Source organism: Saccopteryx bilineata, chromosome 5, assembly GCF_036850765.1.
Source record: "Saccopteryx bilineata isolate mSacBil1 chromosome 5, mSacBil1_pri_phased_curated, whole genome shotgun sequence".
NCBI lineage: Eukaryota > Metazoa > Chordata > Mammalia > Chiroptera > Emballonuridae > Saccopteryx > Saccopteryx bilineata.
This window is the reverse complement of record NC_089494.1, coordinates 115372742-115398807: the sequence shown is the minus strand read 5'-3', so window position 1 is coordinate 115398807 and position 26066 is coordinate 115372742. Positions and strand designations below refer to the sequence as shown.

At 43.3% G+C, this 26066-nt stretch overlaps 1 protein-coding gene across 2 annotated transcripts in view; it reads right to left on the bottom strand.

The window, feature by feature from the left end:
- CFAP221 (cilia and flagella associated protein 221) overlaps positions 1-26066 on the bottom strand; it is a 94191-nt gene that overhangs the window by 5197 nt on the left and 62928 nt on the right. The window contains exons 13-23 of one of the 2 annotated variants that reach the window (XM_066280217.1): positions 25314-25403; positions 23920-24018; positions 20863-20968; positions 19297-19430; positions 17401-17481; positions 16664-16771; positions 16440-16574; positions 8355-8513; positions 6893-6984; positions 2562-2654; positions 1356-1451 (exon numbers count right to left, since the gene is read on the bottom strand). In XM_066280217.1, the coding sequence (XP_066136314.1) occupies positions 1356-1451; positions 2562-2654; positions 6893-6984; positions 8355-8513; positions 16440-16574; positions 16664-16771; positions 17401-17481; positions 19297-19430; positions 20863-20968; positions 23920-24018; positions 25314-25403 (1193 nt within the window). Of the gene's footprint in view, positions 1-1355; positions 1452-2534; positions 2655-6892; positions 6985-8354; positions 8514-16439; positions 16575-16663; positions 16772-17400; positions 17482-19296; positions 19431-20862; positions 20969-23919; positions 24019-25313; positions 25404-26066 lie in introns of both variants that reach the window. The other variant, XM_066280216.1, reaches the window with a different exon arrangement.

Genomic DNA, 26066 nt, shown 5'->3' with positions numbered 1-26066 from the left:
TGAAGAAACCAACTATAGGAGAAGTTTTTACCTGGGTGAAAAGATCCTGGGATAATATCAAGATTGAGATCACTGTCAAATCATTTAAGAAATGTGGCATTTCAAATGTCATAGATGGAACTGAGGACGAGGCAATATATGGAGACAGTGATTCGTCATTAGACACAGATGAAGACAAGCTAATGGATGGCAGTATTGATAGTGATGAGGAATGTATGAATTTTATAATGAATAAAATTTGAGTTCAATAACTTTATGTAATACTTTTTTTTTTCAAATATTGGGACCCAAAATAAAGGTGCGTCTTATACATGGAGAAATATGGTATATATACAAGTATTTATCAGCACCAGTTTCTTTCAAGGTGATGATGATGTTTGCTTAGCTAGTTGGCCCCAGATATAGATGCAAAGGGAGAAATTCACATTTTCTGAGCATCTAGGTCACATCAAGCAACTAGTTAGAAGTCTTTGCATTTGTGTCTCATTTAATCTTTATAACTGCCTGTGAACAGAGTCTATATTCTGCATGCTACAAATGAGGAAACTGAAGCCAGGTTACAGAAGATAAGTAACCTGGCTGGAGATATCACATGTAATCAGTGGTGAAGCTGGGATTCAGCCACAGAAATCATTTGGCTCCAGAGCCTGGGTTCTTTATACTGAATGAAACTCATTTAGCTATCAGTAGGAAAAAATACATCTCTGAAATTAAATGATGAGCAACTGGAAAAATTGAATTCAGCTTTTTTCTTCTTTTCTTTTCTTTTTCTTTTTTATTAAGTGAGAAGTGGGGAGGCAGAGAGACAGACTCCCGCCTGTGCCCCAACTGGGATCCACCTGGTAAGCCCCTTATGGGGCGATGCTCTGCCCATCTAAGGCCGTTGCCCCGTTGTTCAGCAACCGAGCTATTTTAGCACTTGTGACAAGGCTATGGAGCCGCCCTCAGTACCCAGGGCCAACTTGCTCCAACCAAGCCATGGCTGCAGGAGGGGAAGAGAGAGATAGAGAGAAGTGAAAGGAGGAAGGGTGGAGAAGCAGATGGACACTTCTCCTGTGTGCCCTCACTGGGAATTGAACCTAGGACATCCGCATGCCAGGTCGACGCTCTACCACTGAGCCCATCAGCCAGGGCCTGGATTCAGTTTTTTAAAGGCTTACTTGGCCAACAATGTTTAAGGGAATATAACCATGACTAAACCCAAATACACATCTAAATATTGAAAGCACTGGAAACCTCTCTATCTCTATTGAAACCTGAGACACTTAGATTCAGACAATGTGACTTTCTGGGCTTTGTGGTGGACCAATTTTACCCAAGGCTACCTCTTATTAGGCATGAAAGAGTCCCCTTACTTCTCCTTTTTGGTGTCTTTCTGGTCCAACATAGTAAATTCCACTTCAATCATTTCTGGAGTCAACATAACTTCCATATTTTGTTCACAAAGCTCGCTGAAAAAAATAAAAGGTTTAGCTGAAACAGTTTTTTCATCCCAGAATAAAATAGAGAACTATTGTGATCATTTAAGAGCTATGTAATTCTTGTGGCCTTCAATGTCAGTTCTGCCTACTTGTGTTAAGTCTGTGTTAAGAAAAGCATAAGGTTGCCTGACCAGGTGGTGGCGCAGTGGATAGAGCATCGGACTGGGATGCGGAAGGACCCAGGTTCGAGACCCCAAGGTCGCCAGCTTGAGCGCAGGCTCATCTGGCTTGAGCAAAGAGCTCACCAGCTTGGACCCAAGGTCGCTAGCTCCAGCAGGGGGTTACTCGGTCCGCTGAAGGCCCGCGGTCAAGGCACATGTGAGAAAGCAATCAATGAACAACTAAGAAGTCGCAACGCGCAACGAGAAACTGATGATTGATGCTTCTCATCTCTCTCCGTTCCTGTCTGTCTGTCCCTGTCTATCTCTGCCTCTGTAAAAAAAAAAAAAAAAAAAAAAAGAAAAGCATAAGGCTGATAAATTGCTTTTCACCAATGAACAACAGTAGGAGTGGTTATTTATAACTGGAGAATAAAAAGCAATTTTAAAAAAAGGGTTACAGAATTCATATTCCTTTTCAGGTGCACATGGAACATTTATCAATATTGACCATATCCGGGCTGGTAAAGAAAGCCTGAATGATTTCAAAGGATTGAAATCACTCAAAGTACATTCTCTGGCCAGTGGAATTCAAATAGAAATCAACTGCAAAGAAGATAACTAAATAAATCCACAACTGTGCCTTGGTTTGGGGCCTATATTTCTTTATGCCTCTCCAAGTCCTACCTATCCATCAAGGAAGGACCCAAGTCCATATGACCACTGAAACCTTCTAAACCTACTTAGCACCGCCTCTGTTCTCCCCTCCCTTGCTCTCCTGGAGTACCTGAAGACCAGCAAATTTGAAGCCGTATATTTCCTACCATGCACTTAGCATCTCATCTACTTAGGGGTAAGGCTAGGTGTAGCCTTATCTCATTTGGGTTGCAAGGTCAGGCACTGTGTGCTCTTTTGAAATTTCTCAGAGCATCCACACTTTTTTTAAATAGACTACCTTAGAGACCAAAGGTGAAAACTGTACCGTTCAACTGTTTCCAGTCTGTCTTCTTCTGGTAATGCACTGTGAACGGCAGGGACATTTAGAGGAAGCATAACTGAATTGAGAGGATCACAGCTGTGGAAAAATCATACACGCAGCCAAAGATAAATGATCATGTTAGCAGGCTTGGAGGTCTTTGTATAATTTTCTAGAGCCCTTTTATTTTATCCCAGCTGAGACCTTGCCCTTCTGTCTTCCTGTACTCCTGAAAGCCCACTCAGGGTTCCCTAGAGGCAAAGGCAAGGGGTGGGTAGGTACCAGTCAATCTCCAGGGTTTAGAAACATATAATTTTTGTATAAGAAAGAAGGGGCTGTAAGAAAAATTGGAACATTCTGCTTAGCATTATAAAGAGAAACAAAGGACAAGACGGTTAAGTGAGAAGACAAAGCAGGTTACCCACAAGGTGGGAGGGAGACGGGAGGGAGCAACACTTCCCTGAGCACGCCTTCCTGTGGTTCTGGGGTTTGAGAAAGGAAAGAGAAAAGCCCAAACAAGGCAAACTGAAACATTTCACATGAATTCCATAATCACAGTAGAAGGAAAGAAAGAGGAAGAAAGGGAGGAAGAGAAAGAAAAAGGAAAAAATAAAGAGGAAGGAAGGAAGGAAGGAAGGAAGGAAGGAAGGAAGGAAGGAAGGAAGGAAGGAAGGAAGGAAGGAAGGGTCAAGTGCTATATATAAATATAGTACCTGACTGTATATTTCCAGCTTTAAATGAGATCAGGGTAGGGAGAAACTACAAATCTGGACTCTAGTATGCTTGCTTACTAAAGTGGTTATAGGCACAGTAATTCTGAAACTGTTTTAGATGCACCATAAAATTGAGTAAATGTGTTAGGAGCCAGGGTTCTCCAACAGAAAGAAGGAACATAAAAATATGGAATGGGGGAAAGCGAGCAGTAACTCTTTAGGTATGGATTGAAATGATAAGCATTGGTATAAATGAACGATTTCTGAAATAAACACTGTATATGCATGTGTTCATATGTTTATGTTCATGTATATATGTATATGTGCATATACTATGTGTGTGCATGTATGCATGTGTGTATCTATATATATTTATATGTATTTCTCTACATACACACCCTGGTTTATCTGCTGAGGCCAAGAAACAACCCCACCCATTTTGGTCTTTACTATCATTCCTCACTAAAAGGAATCTGGGCTCCACCATCCAGTCATCTGTTGACTGACTTATGACAAAGAATCAGGTTCTAATGGACAACCCCATCATGGCCTCACAGGTGCACTTGGAGGGGACCCTACCCAGAAGAGGGAGGGAAACCCAGGCTGCTTGCCAGAAACGGCTGGCCTGGCAAAGGCAGAATGGCAGCAGCGAAGTGCTTTTCATGAGGCAAAACTTTTTCAATTTTAAAGTTCTCAGACCATGTTCCTCTTACTTCTTCCTTTTAAGTGTGGTTCTTCTGAAACTGAAGTAGTGGCAACAACAGATGGTGGTTGGGTGTTCTGTTTTTCTTTGTTTTAACACCTTACTTGGCACAGGATAACTCCGAGAATGTTAAATCAGTCCCAAAATTCTTCTGGCAATTTCATGTATCTATAAAACCCCACAGTCTGGGCACAACTTCTTCAGTTGCTGTCAACTCTCAGATTTTTTGAAAGTCCCAGAGACTAAACAAATTCTCTCTAAATTTACTAAAGAGTAAAGAAGCCAATTGAGCTGTATTATTATGAATACAAAAATGACTTGGAAGAAATAAACACTAAATAACTATATCACATGGTTATAGCAAACAGATAACTCTTTTTTTTTTTAAAGATTTTATTTATTCATTATAGAGAGGGGGGAGAGAGAGAGATAGAAGGGGGGAGGAGCAGGAAGCATCAACTCCCATATGTGCCTTGACCAGGCAAGCCCAGGGTTTTGAACCGGCAACCTCAGCGTTTCCAGGTTGACGCTTTATCCACTGCACCACCACAGGTCAGGCCAAACATAACTCTTAGGGGGAAAAGACACAAAGGAAACATCTCATAAATAATAGGTAATTTATTCAGGCAAAATGATTGCAAAGTTGAAGTATCATTAATGGATTTATAGGAACTTAAAAAGAATGCCACCTTTTAGAAATAAAAACATGATCTAGAGTCTTACATCATAAAAGCCTACAATAAGGAAGTATAGAATCCTCTTGATTTTATAATCTGTTGTACAATTATGGTTTATTTTGAAACAAATTGGTCCAACAGAACACTGAGACACAGAAGCTGAAAATGACAACTTGTGGTGGGGAATTTTCTTTAATTCATGTAGAATTCATGTTTAATTCAAGCCCAAGGAATTGCTTTCTGACTGCTTTTTGAAAGAACATCTTTGGGAAATTTTTCCAAAGGCATCGCTTTAGAAGGAAAAAAGGGATTTTCTCCCTTTAATTCTGGAGACCTGTGAGGGAGTAGGGGCAGACAGCTGGTGGCCATAGACAGGCTCCACCTCTCACCATTTCCCATTTTGCTTAGTCAGTGACAGTACCCTACACCCAGCTATGTTTACAGATTACATAGGTCAATTTGGAAGTGTCCTTACCCTACAGCAAAAGGAGGCAGTGTGGCAAGGTCGTGGCAGACCATCGCCATCTGGTGGCAGCACAGTGATTGCCAGGTTTAGTGGGCAGGTAAGGAGGGCAGAAGAGCAGAAAATTATTAAAGCAGCTGCTAGATGCTTCACATCATCGTGTTACTCTAATCCTAGCAACAGTGGGATGAGGATGCCATTACCTTTCCTGTCTCACAGGTGGGAAAATTGTTGCAGAAAGGGCTTCAGTAATAAGCTACTTGCCCAAGGACACTGAGCTGGGACACAGCTAACAAGGAATGGTGGCAGGTTTCTCAGTCGCTAAGCCATCTTTCTCTACCCTGTCACTGTCTTGCTCCGGTTCTGGAGACTTCAGGCTTTAGAGATATGCTAAAATGAGGAACAAAGATGTTTAGTTTATTCTGAGATGGCAGTGGGGTGGATGAGGTGTGAATAAACTCATAGAAAAGAAACTAATATTTTTAAACTCCTACCATGTCCTAAATCCTATGCTTGGTCTCCTGTTAATCTCCAGGCAAAGGAGAGCAGTAGAGAAGAACTAGCGAGTAACCCCAAAGGGACAGCACATGGAAAAGCCTCCGGGAGCAAGGCTGAGTTTTGCTTAATTCAGGAAAAGCTTTTCTGCTGGCAAAGAAGGAAGAAGTAAACGATGTGTTCTGGAGTCACAAACTGGATTTCAACTATCTCTTCAAATGCTGGGGAGGGGCTGGTGGACAGTACTATGCACGGGGCTATGCATATTGGGTAAGCTCTCCTCCTCCTACTAAATAAAAATGTCAAGACTGAGAAGGGTCTTCTCGGGTTCAATCCCCTTGTCTTCTGGGCGGGAGGACTAGGTTCAGAGTTGGCTGAGGTGCACAGCTCCTCGAGGTGGTATGGCATTCTGCTGAGGGGGAGGAGCTTGAGTTTCTCTGCCAGGGGATCCACGACACACTGGCGGGAGCTAGGAGGACAGGTCACCTGTTGATCTTGGTTGGTGGCAGAGCTTTGGTTTCCTGACCACCCCTGGCACCATGACAGGGCTCTTACCTTGGGGCAGGCTTCATTCTGAATCAAGGATTTGAACATAGGTGATAATAATGATTTTGGGACACTAGTCCAATTTGCTCACTTATTAACTGTGTATATAAGGACAAGCAACTAAAGAAGCAAATTCAAGGATTCAGAAGTGAGTGATTGACTAGGCAGAGTCATAAAGGAAAGGCCCCAGGCTCCTTGTTTGATACCTTAGGGCTTCGAAGAAGTGTGGTATAAGCAAATTGGACGGTGTGGTTCCTCTAAATTTCTTCTTTCTTTGGTTCAATAGCATTCTCATCTACCCATTCTGTTTCTGGAGCTGAGCCATTGGCCAAATCTGGATTTGAACTATGTCTCCTGTGGTGACCATGGGACCTCAGTGTAGGTGTCTCTCAGGCTGGGGCATGAGAGACAGGTGGACCCTTTGGAATTGGACATGGAGGGTGTTGAAGGCTCACCTTGGCAATCTTAAAATGTTAAAAACGGACCATGAATGTTTCAGCTGAATTATATGGACTGTTGTCCACTTTTATTGCGATACGGCCAACTAGCCTCCTGTGACAATAATTGTTTTTAAAGTGTATCTTGAGACCAAGTCAAAATATGAAGATCCATTATACATCACCATGTTTCCATGACTAGCAAACTTTCCCCACGCACTAACAGCGTGCTCTGACACCTGACTGGCATTCCATGTTTGGGAATCACAGTTTCTGTGAGACAGACAACTGAGCTGAGCTTACCTCTGTGTCGTCTCTGTCTTGGAGGTCTTGGGCAGAGATGACAGATCCAGTGACTTGAACCTCTTCCAGTGCATCACTCCACGTATAATGTCCTGGAATGAAGGTCAGTACAGAGCAATGACATGTAAAGGGACTGTTTGGTAAGGAGAAGTCAAGGACAGGCTTCCATTTCAGCCAATTGACCATTCACTCTGTTTATAAGTTTAGCTCCAAAATTCATAATTTCATTCAGTCTGACTGAATTTTTTGTGAAACTAAAAGACAACTGCTCTAGCAAAAGGCATTAAGCAATGCAACACAGAATTAAAATAGGGCCAAAGGAGTGTTTTCCTTCCCCTCGATTCAGGAGGCACGTTAACACCAGGCCTTGGTGAGAGAGGCAGACTCAACCTCAGTCTGTTTGGTTATTGTGAATATGGTGCTAAAGCCCTGGTCAAAGAGGCTGGTGATTCATCAGATGGCATCCGGGCAGGCGCAGCACCTGCAAGTGTGTGAGGATCAGGGGAGGGACCTGTCAGAAGGGCACCAGCTGGGCTGAGTGTGGGATGGATGGATGCCCAGACTGCAGGAAATGGGTCTGGAGCAGCCGGCTGGGCACGAAGGGCCTATGGTCCAAGCTGATGAGCTTGGAGCTTCTCCCCCTGGGCAGCAGGACCACAGAGCGTCTTCAAACTGGAAAACAACATGATTAGATGGGTGTGTGTCTAAGGCAGATCTCTGGAGAGGGCTGACTGCAGAGTGGTGGCCCTGGGGGAGTGGAGGGATATTCGCATGCTGAGGCAGACTGGTGCAATCCAGTCAAGGTTAGAGATGGGGATGGGGAGGGGGCAGGGATCAAGGATCACATGGCAATTGCACAAATCATAGAACAAAAAGGTAGGCAGGAAGGGGAGCAGTCTGAGGTGTGGTTGGCAGCAGTAGGGCATAGATGATGACGAGTTAGGAATTTACTGAATTTGAAGGTTCTGAGTGCAACTCCCAAAAGATGTCTCTGGATGTTCAGGTCAGGTTGATTATCCAGGGGAAGAAAGAATTCTTTGAAGCCTCTTCCTTACTGTGCACTTATCATATCATCACCTTGTCTATTCTGATGTTTCCACACAGAGAAAGAGAAGGCCGACTGTGGGGTTATGCCTGCCATGTGACCATTTTTACGTGGTTGGAATAGGAATAAAATGAATATGAAGCATAATCCTCAAGGGAAAAAGAGAGTGAGAATGTCAAAAAAGTGCAGCTGGCAGCCTGAGAGGTGGGTGTGGACAGGACAAGGTGGCATAGAGTCTCACCTGTGCTGCTGGGGCTGATGGCACCCAGTGTGCACAGCCACCGTGGTTACCATTCCTGTTCTGCAGCCACAGCCGCAAATCTTTTGTCTTATTTCCATCTGTGACCCCCCATTCTTGTTCTCTGCCCTTCCCTATAGCCCAGTCAGCTCTACCAGTGAGCGTGGTGATGGCATTACCGTGGGATGGAGAAACTGCTTCTGGGTGAGAGGAATGCTGGACCCACTGTGGGACTCCTTAGTGAACTTGTACTTGGGGTGAGAGCACAGATGGTAATCTATCAGAGTTTCTGCATAGGTCAGAGGATGCTTCACAGCAAATAGTCCCGGGTTGGGGTACTGCAGAAGAGAGAGAGAGAAAAGGTTCCCATTTGTTTACTAGTTTCTAAGTCAGGCAGAGGACAGGAGTCCATTAATGCTTCCAGCCTCCCACTGACATGGGCCCTCTCACTGCATGTCCATGCCCCTGAGGAAGGGAAGCAGGAGAGCAGAGGTACCTTCAAATTGGCAGTGTCTTAAATGTCACAGTCATTCACAAATGTCACTTTTCTGGCTTGAGGGTTTCATTACATGCCACATGAATTTGCTAAGCTCACATGGAAACAAGCAGAGTTGAAATCACAGCTTAAAACAGCTTAAAGTATTTGTTTCTTAATTGATGAATTAGGGGGATTTATTAAATAAGCAAACTGGTTTGAAAAAGCAAGTAAGCTTGCGGGTTTTAAAAAAAAGTAGCCTTTTAAAAAACTACTTTAAAAAGAAGACAAAGAGGGTGACATTTGCTGTATTAGGAAATGTCAACATTCAACATTGTTTGGGTGATGTTTTTAATTGAGGAGGGCTCCATTTGGAGCCTGGTTTTAAGGAAGATCCTGTTTGTTATTAGTTTTCCAGCAGAACTAATGGAGGCACAGAGCAATTATACCAAAATATGAAAATAGAGGACCTTTTAATGATCCTTCCAGGACATGTCCAACAAAAACTCCATTCTTGTCCAACAGAGCTTTTGCCCTTTCAGTTGTTTAATATCAGATGTTTAAGAACTACTAGGCTGAGATTTTGTTCTATTTATTTGTTTGTATAATTTAAAAAACAAACAAACAAAAGAACAATACAACTCCACATGACTTGTATAGAAACCCAATCTCATTGCCAAGAAACAAATGTCTCCCACAGCTTAAGAGAAATGCGGCAAGACCAGGGAGGCCCAGAGGCCAGGGGTGAGCGAGCACAGTGTGGTGCTGGTGTTAACCCAGGACAGGACAACTGTAGGAGTCGGGCAGAGAAGTTGACTGACCCTCAGGGCCAGGGAGAGTCTGGGAGAGGGCCCTTGCCTGAGCTCATGACTCAGAGGAAGGAGGAGCACCAGCAGGTGGAGATGTCCACTGAGGGGTTCCGCAGTGGCTACAGTAATGCAGAAACAAGCCAACACTCCCAGAAGCCATTAAGGGAAGGGTTAGGGTACATATACATTTTTTTTCTTTTTTTACAACAGCAGGTTCTCTTCCATTTCCTCATAGCACTGTATGGGGTGGTGGCAGAGACAGAAGAGAATGTCAACATTGGTTTTCAGCCCCTGGGGGCTGGAGGGTTGGAAGGGAGCAAGGTGAAAGGTGGGGGCCCTGGTGAGGCAAAGCAGGGGAGGCCTGAGACTACAGAGAAAGGGGGGTGAAGAGGAAGGAGTGTCAGGAGGTGGTGGGTGGAAAAGCGGGAGACATTTCCTGTTCCAGTGCATGTCACCTTAAATAGTTCTGAGTGCAGGACAGTTGTGGAAGGAGAACGAAAGGACAGAAGACAGAGCGAGCGCTCCCACCCTGGGCTGACCAGGTCCTCTGAACATAATTACAGAGCTGTGCAGAAGTAGAGTGAGGAGAACCTTGGCCATCCCCGGCCAGGAAGTGGGGGCAGCAGGCAGGACTGAAGAATGGGAAGAGGACATCAGCTCTACTTCATGGGTAAGGGGAGTGGCTGGAGTGTAAGGATCTGAAAATAGCTGACTCTCATTGCCAGAGTCACCTCTGTGCTGAGAAGGGACCGCAAAAGGAACTGGGGGAGGAGGGACAGAGATCCCAGCTGACCAGGAGGCGGTGTGATAGAGGAGAGGGCTGGCCATACCATGTGGTGGTGGTGGAAAGCGCCAGGGAGTGGACATTAGCCGTGTGGCCTTTGGGAGTGTCTTCACTACTAGTTCCCTGAGGGCATGGGGAATTGCTGTGTGGCCAGCTCTCTTGATCTGCCTTAGGCCAAATGTAATGAGTGACATATTTTCAAAATGGTAATATCATTGTCTCTAATAGCTGTCATACTTCAGATTCCCCTGAGTGGCCACTGGAGTAAGTGATCTGAGTGGTTGCCCACTTTTAATTTTAATTTTCTGCAAAGTAATGCATGAACACAATGGCAACTCACCCCAGCTGGAAGTATTTGCGAGGAGAAGGAACTGCTTCTGGGGCCCTTCCTGTCTCCAGACCCACATCCCAGATGCTTTTCTTTCCGTTATTTCTGGTCCCCACCCCCCCCACCCTACTGATGGTCAGTATTCTAACTCAAAACATTACTCTAATTCTTCAATTTCTTGGTTATCATCCTCAGACAGCATCTGTTGACTCATTACTATGCAAGATATAAGGATTTGCTCATGTACACAAATGCTCCTTCCCAACATCTTCCTTTGAATTTAGAAAATTACAATGTTATTTTTAGTTTAGTTGAGTGTTGGTTATCTTTGCAACTTTCTTGTTTCCTTTTCTCTAGTTATTTTGCCTTCCCCTCTGGTGAAATTAAAACATCACCGTTTGGATAAATTCCTGTCCCTCCACAGTATTAATTAAGGTTGTTTACATTCACTCTTCGGAGCAACACCCAAGGCTTTCGTGCTTGTTCATAGGTTATCTCTCAAAGTTGAAAACTAGCAAATAGCATTTATTTTGTCTCAACTGTGTAAATATGTTTTTCTGCCAAGGCCAAGCAGAGCCTTGGACTAGTTCTTTTGTGAAGGTTCAGTGCCATGACCTCTGATGGAGATGAGTTCTGGTGTCAAGGCCAAGTGGATTCTGTTTGTATTTGCCATCAACTCCTAAAAATCACAACAAATTTTAGTTGGGTTTTCTGTAAGGTCGGTGGATAATGGGGAAAGCTCAGGCCCACGAACTTTGGCTAGGACCACCCACAACCAAGCGCACCAAAAGAAACTTCCCAGGAGTCCTTTGGAGAAAAGCAACCGTCTGCTAGCCGGTAAGATTTCACCACATCATATTAGCTCGACCACCCTAGGGACCCTTTAAATATCTCCCACATGGGTTACCACTTGCGACTTCCTTGGCCTCCATCTTTCCTTGGGGCCAGGGAACCTCGTCAGGTGGGATGTGCACTCTGTACTCAATAAAGCCTTTTACTATTCCACACTTCGAGGCTCCGGCCCCCTTCCTTCCTTCTCGGTGGGGAAAAATACCTTACCTTTTCTATGTATTGATTTTTAGTTGACACTCCCCCTCCCTGGAGTTTATAATGGCTTTTTTTTTTTTTTTTTTTGCTTGAATGTCATGCCTTTATAAAATCCTGGGTGTTTCCATCCCCCCAGCAGCACTAGGAGGGCATAGCCTCTTCCTTTCCCCTGGCTCCGCCCTCCCAGACAGAGCCCCACCTCCCAGACAGAGTTTAGGCCAATTCGCAGAAATCATCCCAGAATTGCATTATGATGCTTTACTGGTTGTAAGTGGTATTACTTTTCTTTTCTTTTCCTTTTCTTTTCTTTGGGTTTGAAATTCTTTCTTTTATAGCTACACTGGTATATAATTGATATACAATAAACTTCACATATAAAAAGTTTAGTATATAATTTGATCCATTTCATCATATTACATCTGAAAAACCATCACTCCTATACAAATAATAAACATCACCATCACCCTCAAATCTTTCCATCCCTCCTTCCTGCCCCTGCTGACCCATTCACTAAACTCATTCTCAGGAAGCCACTAATCTGCTTTCTGTCTTTATATGTAGATTACTTTAGATGTTCTATTTTTGTTTTATAGAAATGGAATCATACAGTGCATACTTTTTTTGTCTCATTTCTTTTAACCAGCATAATTATTCTGAGAACCATTCATGTTGTTGTTTATCAAGAGTTACTGAAGAGTATTCCACTATATAATAAATAATAGCCAATTTGCTTGTCCGTTAACCTGTTGATGGACACTTTTTTCAGTTTAGAGAATATATACAGCCGCTATAGATATTCCTGCACAAGTCTTATGCTTCCATCTATGTTGGGTAAATACCTAGGAGCAGAAAGCTGGATCACATGGTAGGCGTATATTTACTATTAACTTTTTAAGAAACTGCCAAGCTGTTTCCAAAGTAGTTGTACCACTTTACATTCTCACTAGCAGTCTTTTAAATTTTAAATAGTCTAACAGAGATACTGCATTGATTTTAATTTGCACTTTGCTGATGATGCATATTTTGAGCATGTTTTCATGTGCATACTTGCCATCTGTGTATCTTCTTTAGTGAATGAAGTATTTTGCCCATTTTAAAGTTGGGTTGTTTGTTTTCTGACAGTTACGTTTTTTGTTTGTTTTTGACAGAGATAGAGAGAGGGACAAACAAACATGAAAGGAGATGAGAAGCATCAGTTTTTCGTTGCAGTTCCTTAGTTGTTCATTGATTGGTTTCTTATATGTGCCTTGACGGGAGGGGGGGGCTACAGCAATGTGAGTGACCCCTTGTTCAGGCCAGCAACCTTGGACTTCAAGCCAGTGACCTTGGGTTTCAAGCCAGCAACCTTTGGGCTCAAACCAGTGACCCTGCACTCAAGCTGGTGAGCCGGTGCTCAAGCCAGATGAGTCCGCACTCAAGTCAGTGACCTCAGGGTTTTGAACCTGGGTTCTCTGCGTCCGATGCTCTATCCACAGTGCCACCATCTGGTCAGGCTCTGACAGTTAAGTTTTAAGAATTCTTTTTTCTGCGTACAAGTCTTTTATTAGATATGTGATTTCCAAATATTTTCTAAGTCTGCTTTACCTTTTCATTTTCTTAAAAGTATCTTTAGAAAATAAGAAATTCTTAATTTGGAGAAAGTTCAATTAATCAATTTTTTCCATTTATGGATTATAGTTTTGATGTTATATCTAAGAAATCTTTGTTTAACCCAAGGTCACAAAGATGTTCTCCTATGTATTTCATAAAAGTTTTCTTTCTTTTTATTTTAATTTTTAAAATTTATTGATTGATTTTAGAGAGAAAGAGAGAGAGAGGAGAAAGAGAGAGAGGAACATCAGTTTGTTGTTCCACTTAGTTGTACATTCATTGGTTGCTTCTTGTCTGTGCCCTGACAGGAGACTGAACCTGCAACCTTGGTGTGTCGGGACAATGCTCCAACCAACTGAGCTACCTGGCCAGACAGCATAGAAGTTTTCTAGTTTTAGATGGTATTTGTAGTTCTATGTTTGTTAATGATGGGAGGTACAGATTAAAGTCCTTTATTTTTATTTTTGGTAAAAGAATATCTAAATTCTCCAGCACTATTTCTTGAAAAACTACATTTCCTTCCTTCAATGAATTGTCTTTGACCTTTGTCAACAATCAACTGATCACAATTGTATGACTGTATCTGTTTCTGGATTCTCTATTCTGTTCCAATGGTCTGTTTGTCTATTTTGTGTGAATACTGTACTTCCTTGATCACTGTAGCTTTACAATAAGCTTTGAAGTCAGGTCGTGTAAGTCCTTCAACTTTGTCCTTCAAAGTTGTTTTGTATATATTTGCATTCCGTATCAATTTTACAATAAGTCTGTTGAATTCTACTGAAAAAGGAAAAAGGCCTGCTGGGTTTTGATTGGGAATTGTTGAACTTTTAGATCAGTTTGAAAAGAACTGGCATCTTAATGTTATATCTCTGAATCTACCACACAGTATATTTACCTCTTATTTAAGTCTTGGATTTCTCTCATCAATGTTCCTTAATTTTCAGGTTATCCATCTTATATACTTTTGTCAGATTTATCCCTAAGTGTTTTTTTCTTTTTTGATGCTATTATGTGGGACAGCTTTTAAAAATATTAATTTTGGATAGTTTGTTGCTAGTTAGTATACATGGTGGGGCAAAAGTAGGTTTACAGTTGTGAGGACATGAAACACTGTGTTTATTCTTGTATTATTATTAATTTCCATATGAACCACTGTACAACAACTTTTGCCCCAGCGTGTACAGTAATATAACTGAATGTTATATATTGATCCTGTAGTCTTAGCAAGTTCGCTTACTAATTTTAGTAAATTTTTGGGTAGGTTCTATTATATTTTCTATGTAGGCAATAATTTTGTTTGTGAATAAAGACAGTTTTCCTTTTTCCTTTTAAATCAGCGTGCCTTTAATTTCATTTTCCTGCCTAGTTGCACTACTGTTATTACAATCTTGAATAGTCAGTAAGAGCAGATGTTCTTGCCTTATTCCTGATGTTAGGGGGAAAACATTTAATTACTTACCATTCAGTATGATTTTAGCAAAAAGTTTTTGTTTTTTTTTGTATTTTTCTGAAGTTGGACACAGGGAGGCAGTCAGACCGACTCTCGCATGCGCCTGACTGGGATCCACCCGGCATGCCCATCAGGGGGCGATGCTCTGCCCATCCTGGGCATTGCTCTGTTGCATTCAGAGCCATTCCAGCACCTGAGGCAGAGGCCATGGAGCCATCCTCAGCGCCCGGGCCAACTTTGCTCCAATGGAGCCTTGGCTGCAGGAGGGGAAGAGAGAGACAGAGAGGAAGGAGAGGGGGAGGGGTGGAGAAGCAGATGGGCGCTTCTCCTGTGTGCCCTGGCCGGGAATCAAACCGAGACTCCTGCACGCCAGGCCGATGCTCTACCACTGAGCCAACTGGCCAGGGCCAGCAACAAGTCTTAACAGATGCCCTTTATCAAGTTGAGAAAATTCCCTTCTGTTCTTCATTTGCAGAGTGTTTATCAGGAATGATGTCAGATAATTTTTTCTGTACCTACTGAGATAATCATATTGTGTTTTTTTTAGCCTGTTAATATGGTGAAGTACATTGAGTTTTGAATGTTAAACTAATTTTGTATTCTTGGAATATACCTCTATTTGCTCATGATACATCCCTTTTATATAATGATGAATCTGATTTGGTTTGACTATATTTTGCATTTATAGTTATGAAGGATGCTCTAACCTCTTCTTTTCCTGTAAAGTCTCTGTCTGGCTTTGGTATCCAAGTAACACTGACTTCTAGAATGAGTTGGGAGGTAATATCTCCTCTTCCATTTTTCTGGAAGACTTTTTGTAGATTTGGCATTGTTTCTGTCTAAAATGTTTGGCAGAATTTCCCAGTGAAGGCATCTGGGCCTGCAGTTTTCTTTGTGGGAAGGTTTTTAATCACAAATTCAACTTCTTTAATATGTAAAGAACTAGTAGAAATGATCTATCTCTTCTTGAATAAGATTTAAATATTTTATACATTTTAAGAAATGTGTTCATTTAACTTGGTAACTTACTGGCATGAAGTTTTTCATGATATTAACTTATCTTTTTAATGTTCTGTAGAATCTGTGGTGATGCCACCTCTCTCGGTCACTTATGTCTTTTACCCTTTTATTTTCTTGATCAGTTAGGTTTATCCATTTTATTCATCTTCTCAAAGAACCAGCTTTTCTCTATTTTTCTGTTTTTTATTTCACTGATTTTCAATCTGATCTTTATTATTTCTCTTCTCTTAGTTTGAGTTTTATCTGCTCTTCTTTTTTGAGTTTCTGAAAGGGGTGGCTGAGGACATTAATTTGAGACCTACATTATTTTCTTTTTATTTTTTTCCTTTCCTAAGTGAGAGGAGGGGTTAGTGAGGTGACTCCGCATGGGCCCCAACGGGGACCCCCCCAGCAACCCCCGTCCAGGGCTGAGGTTTGAATCAGCTGGGCTATCCTCAGCTTTCATTTTTTATTGTTTTTTTTAATTTCTCTTTTTTAAACATTATGTGTGTGTGTGTGTGTACATGTATTATATAATATATATTATATAATATATAATTAGAAAAGATCACAAAGCTATTTCATAAAAATAAATGCTGGAATTATTAAAAGACAGAAACATTGATATTCTCTAAGCAAGCTATTTCAAAGATGCAATATTGTATAAAACTTGAAAGTCCAAAGAGGTGAAAATATTCACAGTTAATGTATCTGTTTTCTTATAAAGTAATTGATAAAATAAAGGAACATGGAACACAAAACTTCTGCCAATTGTCACTTACAAAAATGTAAAGTGGGTCATAATCCAGAGACTCGGCTAAGGCCTCAGGTGGTTTCATGCTCAAGACTGAGGTCTGGCCAGGGAACTGCAGGGTGATGTCCTGCTTTGGCAGGGCTGTAATGGCAGTGGCTTCATCCTGTGCAAGGACCAAGAGCTGTGCGTTAGTCTTGATGCCAGAACAAGAGGGGACAGGAGAGGGCACTTCCTAAGTTGGGTATGTGTTACCTCCGCTCCTTGCTTCAGGGCCTGAGCAAGATTTTGAGGTCTGTAACTTGTTGAAGACCTCTGAACAAAGAATGGCTGATACCCCTTAATTTTGTACAGTTGAGGAACCTGGGGGTGAAAGAGGATGACTGAATAAAAACTTGAGACCATTTAGTGGGACCTGCTCTCAACAACAGCACTTCTGAGACACGTCTGCTGGTGCACCCCTTGTAGCCATCAGATGTGGCTGCTGTTGGTTTGACCAGCACCAGGGAGAACAGTGCTGGCCCTGAGCCCTGGTCTGCAGCCAGTGCATGGGAACTTTCATGGTTACTCTCTGGCACCCTATGGCTGAACTGCAGAATATATCAAGTACTGGTTTGTCAATTTAAAATATTTATATATTTTTTCAAAACCAGAAGTGGTTATAGATACTCAAGGAGGACTAATGGTTTTACTACATGTGTGGCTTTTCTTAAAGTTTCTAACATATGTAGTTCAGGTAGCTTTGTGCATGTATAGTATATGATATTTTCATAGAAAAAGTAAGGATTCTGGTTCCCGTAAGCCACATTAGGAAAACAGGATCTGTTATATCTCACACATGCCATAAAATAATAGCAGAAAAATATACACAGTGTGCTACACAATATAACCCATCATAGAACAAACTAATAACATAATGCAATTCAAATTCAAGAATATTTTGTTTCCTTCACAAGAAACCTAATTAACTAACACCATATGACAGGTCTGACCTGCAGACGGAAGAAGGAATGACTATGCTTGACTTGAACTTCTGAAGATTTAATTGGAACTGGTCCAAGGCCATCAGGAGCCTAAAATGTGAAAATTCAAGAAATTGAAACATGAGCAACACTGAGCAGAAGCATCTATGCTTCTTTTCCTATACATTTTGAACATTAAATGGACAGTTCTAGTCTTAAAGTAGTCCTTCCCGCAACCACAGTTGCTGTGGGCTGTGCGGGTCCTCCTGGTCTTATAGTGTATGTGATTGTTGTTTTTCATTTTCTGCTGTTGTGTATGCTACATGTGTCACCCAGAATCCCCTTTAAGCTTGAAGGTTTTAGTCCCCCAGCTGCTAGGAGTCCTGTTGACACCAACAATTCTCAGCATCGCCCTCCTCAGGAGATGCCTTGGCGGAAGGGGCTGTGGCAGTCAAGGCCACGTGCGCCCCTCTGAAGGCAGCCCCCTCCCATGACAGGCTGAGGCAGGTGTAAGTGCCGGGTCCTCTCACCCTGTCATGAGGATGAATTCAGCTGAGGTCTTTGTCAAAGAAGGTCAGCTATCCTGCTTCTCTGTCCACTCCTGCTCCTGCCACCTTTCTTCCACAGCTGCTAAGCCCCAAATCACCACCTTGTAAACTTCCTGTAGGCCAATGTGCCTCAGATAACTACAGAACCCGGAAGAACACCTGCCACATTATGGGCCCTCAATAAACGCTGTATTCTGACTAATCTAAGACACCATTTGAACTAGTATGATGCAATGTTAATATGCCAACACTTATGACCCTTCCCAATTTCAAAGATGCTAAATATTTAAAAAAGTGATCTCAGAATTGATAAAATATAGCATTCATGTTATAAATTAGAAAATTCTTTAAAGGCAAGAATGTTGAGAAGCCTGCTTTCCATCACCCTGAGCCACAGAGAAGGCTCTGCAGAACTAGCAGAAGCACCAAGTGAAAAGCGTACGCTTTGAACTATCAGAACAGAGTGACACAAGCTCCTCAGTGCAGTGGCGATCCCTTCCACCAACTAATTACTCCGTGTCAGACTTTTCCTGTGGCTGGGAAATCACAGATTTAGGAACTAAGTATTCTAATTTTTTAAGTCACTTAATTATCTAGTGCAGACAAGACATGGGTTTCCAAAGTCAGTCCTGTAATTCTTGAGTAGATCAACCTGCAATGCTTAACATATATTAGGATGTGAATGGCAAGTTTATTCTTTGAAACTAATAAAACATTCTGCATATGCATTTTCAATCTCAAACACATTTTTTATTGTCAACTCCATGAGCACGGACAGCATTTCTTTACTGGCCATGTGCCCTGGTCTCAGTTCTCTCCTCATCTCTAAGAGGACTGTAGCACATATGGAAGAATTGGTACAACTGGAGCACTTAAGACACTGTCCCCATTAGACAAGAGGGATGAACTGTCACACCTCTTGTAGCAGCAAAGAGAGGGAGAGAGAGGGAATTGTGGGTCTCGTGGGTTGACTATTGGATTCTGGGCCATCCTTCTCTGGCCTTGCCATTTATTTGCTCACACAGCAGAAGGGCTCAGCCGGACAAGGCCTGTCCCTCACCCCCTAGCCAGATCCTCTGGGGCTCTCCATCTGCTCCTTTGCTCTTGGGCTCGGCCCCAGGCTGTCAAGTCAGGCTCATGCTCTTGCCATTTCAGGCTGGAAAGGACCCAGCCCAGGCTGTCAGGAAGCTCTGCACAGGTATGTCAGATGCCAGGCAGGTGGCTGTAGATGATCCCTGGTTTCCTACTGGTCACAATTCCCTGGTCACATGGGAGCCTCTCAGGAGGCCCAGGGACCGAGACTGAGATCGGGCCTGCTGTGGTGTCTGCCTGACCACCGTCTAATCATGCCCGCCCCATCCCAGCCTGGAGCACCCACCAGCTCGTCGGAGCCCTGGGCAGGACTGTGGGATGGGAAGGCGAAGGGCAGCACTTGCTTGGGCGACACAGAGATCCGGCTGGAGTGATCATCTTGACTGATCCACTGCAGAAAGTATTTGGAAGCATTCTTGTCTATGAGGGAAAAACAAAACAGCATGTTTTGGGGCTCCTTAAGGCATTTTTATATGAAACCACCATCTTCAGGTGCACATTCGTGTCACACATCATTAGTTGATACCTGCCACGTGCCATTTCAAAAACAGTATGTATATATCTCTGTATGTAGTCCCATTTTTAGTGTCTCCTTTGTTCTTTACCTCAACCCCTTTTCCAATTAAAAAAATTATTTTATTTTATTTTTACTTCCAAAATGTTGCTCCTTGGTGGTGGTGGTGGGGGAAGGGGTGGGGATAGGGAAGCCTGAACAAGTTCAGTGTCTTGGGCTCAGGAAGGGAGGAAGGCTCTGGAAAGCTCAGGATCTGCCTGTGGAACTGTGTATCAGCCAAAAATTGGAAATATGTATTTTAGGAAAACATGGTGACATGGCTTTTGGGCTTCCAGAAGCTACTAATATAATATAAGACAAAAAGCTTTATGTATAAATGTTAGATTGAGATAAAACCAGATCCAGCTAATCAATCAACAAGTGTAAGTGCCTGCTACCCTAGTGTCTGGTGACCTCACATGGTCAAAGGGACTTGACCATGTGATTAAGTTAAGGATCTTTTTTTTTTTTTTTTTTTTTTTTTTTTTTTTTAAATTTTATTCATTTACTTATTTTTTACAGAGACAGAGAGTGAGTCAGAGAGAGGGATAGACAGGGAGAGACAGACAGGAACAGAGAGAGATGAGAAGCATCAATCATTAGTTTTTCATTGCGTGTTGCAACACCTTAGTTGTTCATTGATTGCTTTCTCATATGTGCCTTGACCGTGGGCCTTCAGCAGACCGAGTAACCCCTTGCTGGAGCCAGCGACCTTGGGTTCAAACCAGATGAGCCCGCGCTCAAGCTGGTGAGCTCAGGGTCTCGAACCTGGGTCTTCCGCATCCCAGTCCGACGCTCTATCCACTGCGCCACCGTCTGGTCAGGCTAAGTTAAGGATCTTGATTGAGATGGGGAGATGGTGCTGGGTTATCTAGGTGGGCCCGAAGTAATCACAGGATCCATAAAAGAGGGAAGCAGGAGGGTCAGAGTCAGAGAAGGAAACATGATCACAGAAGCAAGAGGTCAGAGGGATGGGAGGAATTGGCCACGAGCCAAGGGATGCAAGCAGCCTCCAGAAGCTGGAAGAGGCCAGGAGCACATTCTCCCCTGGAGCCTCTGGAAGGAGCCAGCTCTGCTGATATCTTTATTTTAGGTTTCTGACCACCAGAATTATGAGATAATAAATCTGTATTGTTTTAAGCCACAAAGTGTGGTGATATGTTATAGCAGCCCTAGAAAACCAATACATGTGATTTATGAAAATGTTGTATTTCTACACAGCTAAGTTCATTATAAAGAAACCTCGTGCTCAGCCCACTCCTGGTTGAAGCATCGCTGTGCTTCCTGGCTGTACCTCACCTTGTGTTATCGATTGTCTGCCGTAACTGAGCCTTCTTGTTATGGTCTCTCTGTCCATGTCACGAATAGCGTCCAGCATGTTAAGTAATCGTCGATGAATCATGATCTAGAATTAGAAAGAATAATGATTTCAAATGATTAATTGGCACATGCTTATTTTGTCTTTTAACTTAATTAATTTTTCCCAACCACAGCTAAGGGGTGAGGCCACTACTCTAGGTCAGAATTCCCAAGGAGAGTGGCTGCTTCAAGGTCAGGGTGATGTTGACTTTCCTGGAAAAAAAAAAAAAAAAAAAAAAAGACCAGGTTGTCATCTGGCCTTGTCTCACCCAATTTATGACAACCAGTTTTTGCATATTTCCAGAGTAAAAAAATGACTATTTCTACATTCTTTACAGTATAACTGACCAGTAATGCCCCCACCCTGCTGCTGTCGGAGTTGGTGACAGACTGAATGGACAGCCCTGTGGAAACAGGGCTTGCACTATGGGCAGTGGTGACTGTATGCCACGGAGCTCTGCTTTCAGAGCAGCTGCTACCGAACGTGAGCACCACCTGGGCGGAGAGCTGCAGCGACAGGGCCCCTGCTCCAGTAGCCCTCCTTGCCATCACGTAAAAGACCCTTTCATCTAGTAGATGTTATGAAGTGGCTACTCTGTGCAAGGTTCTGGAGATACAGTGGGAACAAACAGATGTCAGCCTGGACAGGAGTGATGGTCCAAGTGTGTGTATGTGGGGGAGGGGGTGTGTGTAGAGTAAATAGTAGCAAACACTTAAACAAATAAACCAAGTAATCACCACGAAGGAGATAAAAGAGAGTAAATGCAGGAGAGCAGGGCTGAGGGGCTGGGAAGGGAGTGCTCTGGCCATTTATGTGAGGGTAATTAGGGAAGGCTTCTCTGAGGGGTGAGGGTTGATCTGGGGCTTGAATGACTAAGGGACAATGATCTTGGGAAGGGAGTTCTGAGCAGCAGGCACAAAGATCCTGATTCAGAAACAAAGGAGACATGTTGAAGGGGCTGAGAGAAATTGAGTATGGCCTTGTCACCTCGGTAAAATTATACATTGGGTTCTAATTGCAGCAGGAAGACTTTGGAGGGTCTCACCACGAAGAGATGGCCTCTCTCAGCTGTGGGACCCTACCCTGGCTGCTGCCTGGAGACGGGAGGCAGGGGACTCTGCCTCTGGGGTCCAGGCAGGAGACGACTGGGCTGCGACGGAGCTGGGGGGACGGCCGGAAGTCGTCAGGTTGGGAACATACCTGCATTGAACTGACAGTGCTTGCTGGGGAGTGTGGCCAAAGGAATGAGCCATCGCTCAGAACCAAACACATAACTGCTGACAATAGTGTTTTCACCCTAGCAGATTTGTTCCAAAAGGGCTGAGGGCTCCCACCAGTGGGAAGCCAGCCAGCCTGTCCTTGTGATTGTCTGTCCACCCACTGGCCACAGCTCTGCTCCCCTCCTTCCACTCCTTATTTTCCCCATTCTGAGAACCCTGTGGCCACCTCTGTTCTGCACCCATACAGAGCGCACCCAAACAAAGCCTCGGTGGTGACCCTAGTCTCAAGGGCCTTGAAGGCGGGGCTCTGTTGCTCTCCTCCTACACTGTTATCACTGTCATCAATCCAGTCAGAGAGCACTGTTTGAAAGATACCTGTATCAGAAACTTAGAGTCCTCTGGGTACATTTACTCATTTACTCTTCAGACCAACCCTACGAGACAAGCCTTATTGTTATCCTCAGTTGTAGATGAGGAAACCAAGGCATGGACATTCTGTAACTTGTCCCAGATTAGAAAGCCATAAGAAGTGGCACCAAGCACGAAGGGCAGGCACCCGGCTCCAGGGACCAAGTCTTTACCTCTGCTCTCTTGGCCCGAGGAGTGGCTTTGCCTCCTGCCCCCTTCCAGGCAGCCACAGTTTAGAGGCAAGAGATCTATCTGCCGGCAGGGTGAGATGCAAGAGGCACCACACAGATTGCTAAGTGCTACAGCTCACAAGAGACTCTTTCTCAGAGGAAGCGTAGACTTGAGTTGGCCCAAAGGACAGGTGTGAACAGGTGGAAGGGAGGGAGAATGGCACGTCAGGGGGAGGAAGGGGGAGGCGCAGAAACACAGCTCAGTGTCAGGGAACAAGCTGATGTACTTGGAAGAAGATGAGGACTGGAACACAGAACAAGGGACAGCTGGAGAGGTGTGGCTGCAGCCTGACCAAGGAGCCACCTTATACCCGTTACTGGCATTAGAGGCTAAGAAATCTTCATTTTATTCTTGTCCCAGGAAGCCGCTGAGGGCGAGCAGTGGTAGATGACAGAGCAGGGTGAGCTGGCTGCCATGAAGGGGAAGCCGTAGCCAGAATGAAAGAGACAAGCTCCCACAGCAATGCTCAGTTATTCTCTCTAGAAAGTGCTGATCAACATCCTACTAGTCCAGAGTTACCGCATGACCCAGAAATACTCCTCTTAGGTATAGACTCCCTAGAGAATTGAAAACATGTCCACAAAGTCATCCACAAACGTTCACAGCACCATTATTTATAGTAGCCAAAAAGTGAGAACAGCCCCAATGGTCCAGCTGGCAAAGGATAAACAAAATGTGGACTCTCTGTGTCATAGGACAGAATGCCCCCATAAAGAGGAATGAAGTACTGATTTGTGCTGCCACATGGAGGAACCTTGAAAACACCTTAAGGGAAAAAAGCCAGTCACAAAAGGTCATGTATTATATAATTCCATTTTTATGAAATGCCCAGGGTAGGAGATCCATAGAGACAGAGAGCAAATCAGTGGTTGCCAGGCCCTGGGGGGACAGAGAGTGACTGCTGATGGGAACCAGGTTCCTTGTTGTGGTGATAAAAGTGTTCTAAAATTAGATAGTGGCGATAGCTGTGTAACTGTGAATACACTAAAATGTACTGAATTGTACACTTTACAAGAGTAAATTTTATGGTATGTGAATTATATCTCAATAAAGCTGTTATAAAAAAAACCTTACTGTTTGATTTCCTTGTGCTGCTAACTAAACAAATTAAGTTTTCAATCTGGTGGTAAGTCTTACCTTACGTGCTGCTTGTTGAAACCGTCTTTGTGCCCTGAACCTGCTGACCCAAGGAATATTAGTAAGTGGATCAAATTTGGGATGAAATTCCTTGATTTTCTGTGAATACAAAATATAGGCCCAGCTTAGATTTGAATTTTAACCCTTGGTATAAACATTTAATAAAAACATTTTAGAGTCTGATCTCTAATCTAGTTATTATTTATTTGTCCTGATGCATAATAAGCATTTATTAAACACTTTGAGTATGAACAGCATCAGAGGAGATATTTCTTGGGTTGAGGGCCAAAGTGGAAGCTTTGGGCTTTAAAAAATTTAAAGTCCAGGAGGCTGAATCCAACACACGCGGCCCTAAGGAATAAGAATAATGTAGTACAGAACTCAGCTGCAGTGGTGGGACGGGCACCCCATCAGAATGGCGAGGAGCAGACCTGCGATGCCCGTGGAGGCGGGGACTGCTGTGCTCAGCCTGCGCCCAGGACCAGCACGGTGTCTGCATGTCTGGGCACCCGCGTGTGCCGATGGGTAAGTAAATGCAGAGGAAAAAGTGCCAGGCAGTGGACTGAGGCCTGCCAAAGCCTCTGGCTATAGCTTCTTGAACATAGAAGTAATATGAAAAAAAAAGGCATCAGAAACAAATTAGTCTCACGTGGGCACATGCAGCGGGCTGGAGAGGGCAGGTGGTAACACATGAAGGTTGACTTGGGTATGGCCTTGTGGAAGAGCTATACTGGTAAGACTTGGTGGCCAGATTAAATGTGAGGGGAAATAAAAGAGGTTAAAATAATTCAGATGTAGCAAACTCAGAAAAGGAAAGTGAGAACAATGGAGGCGGGGAGATTAGGAAGAGTTTTTCATTGTTCAAATTAAAAATTAGAGTTCAATCAGAAGCTATCACATGACAGCGGAGACTCAGGCCTTTGTCCCTATTCTGCATCTGAGGAGACTAAGGCCCAAAGGCCCAAAGGGCTTTTCCCAGGTCTCAGATCTGGGCAGAGCTGGGACGAGAACACTAGCTTCTGACTTCCTGTCTGTACCCTTTACAGCAATGGGAGAGTCAATGAACAGAGACCCAAGGACCTGCCCTGAGGACCTCCAGACAGGGGCCTGGAGAGCAAAGGAAAACAGAAAAGGAGACCAAGAAGGAGAAAGTAGAGGAGTGGGAAGGACAAACCAAATTATGTAATGCTATTAACTTCAAGGAAAACATGAATTAGGAGTTTTGATACTTTCTTTGTGAAGATGTAGTAAAAAGCACTCTGAAGCCATAAGCATACTAAAAATTGTTAAATATCTCTTGCAAAAAGGGTTTCTTTAAAATTGTTTAGCATTTTAAAAGCAAGCACATAAAGAGCTGCCAATAATTACATTCCAAATAGTGGAAAGTTACTCACTTCTTCTAGGTTGTGAACAACCCGTTTGTGGATAACTTCTGTCTTCAGTCGCTGAAATTCCTCATCCAAAACTGGGTCTCCTCTATCTAGCTGGTTTTGTAGTCATCAAAAATATTAAAATTGAACACAAATGCACACAACCTCATTTCTCTTTAAAATAGCTAGAAACCCAATATACAGTTGGTCAAATCTACCCAAGAAGTTCTTGTTGGAAGGGGTGATGACATAATTAGGTTAAAATGATCATTATAATTATACTTACTGTTTAAACATAGGGAGTTTTTATATAAGCACAAACCCAATACATTCTTTTTGTAACTAGAGGAGAGTGTCTGGAAATTATTTCTAAGACATTTAAAAGTCACAGAAAGGATTTTAGGGAACTGTGTAACCATGGGAGTATAGAGATTTGATTTAAAAGCAATTTAATGTCCCAGTGAAATGTTAAGCTCTTCAGAGCTGATTATCCAAATAGCAGGTTTTAATTAAGACAAACTCCACCTTTCCTGCGTGGTGGAGGTTGATGGAGTCGGCCTCTTGCCTGGAGTACGTGCCCCCCAGGCTGCTCCCCTTCCCCTCCCTGCTTCCACTACTCTTTCCTACTCTCAGGAGCCATGGGCACTGTCAGGGGAGGCTGGCTGGGCTTGGATTGGTGTCTGCACATGCTGGCCTCCATGGGAAAGAGGATTTCGCCTCTCTGGTTTTTAACTTCCAAAACTAGCGTGGCTCATAGGTACACTGTTCATAATCTTT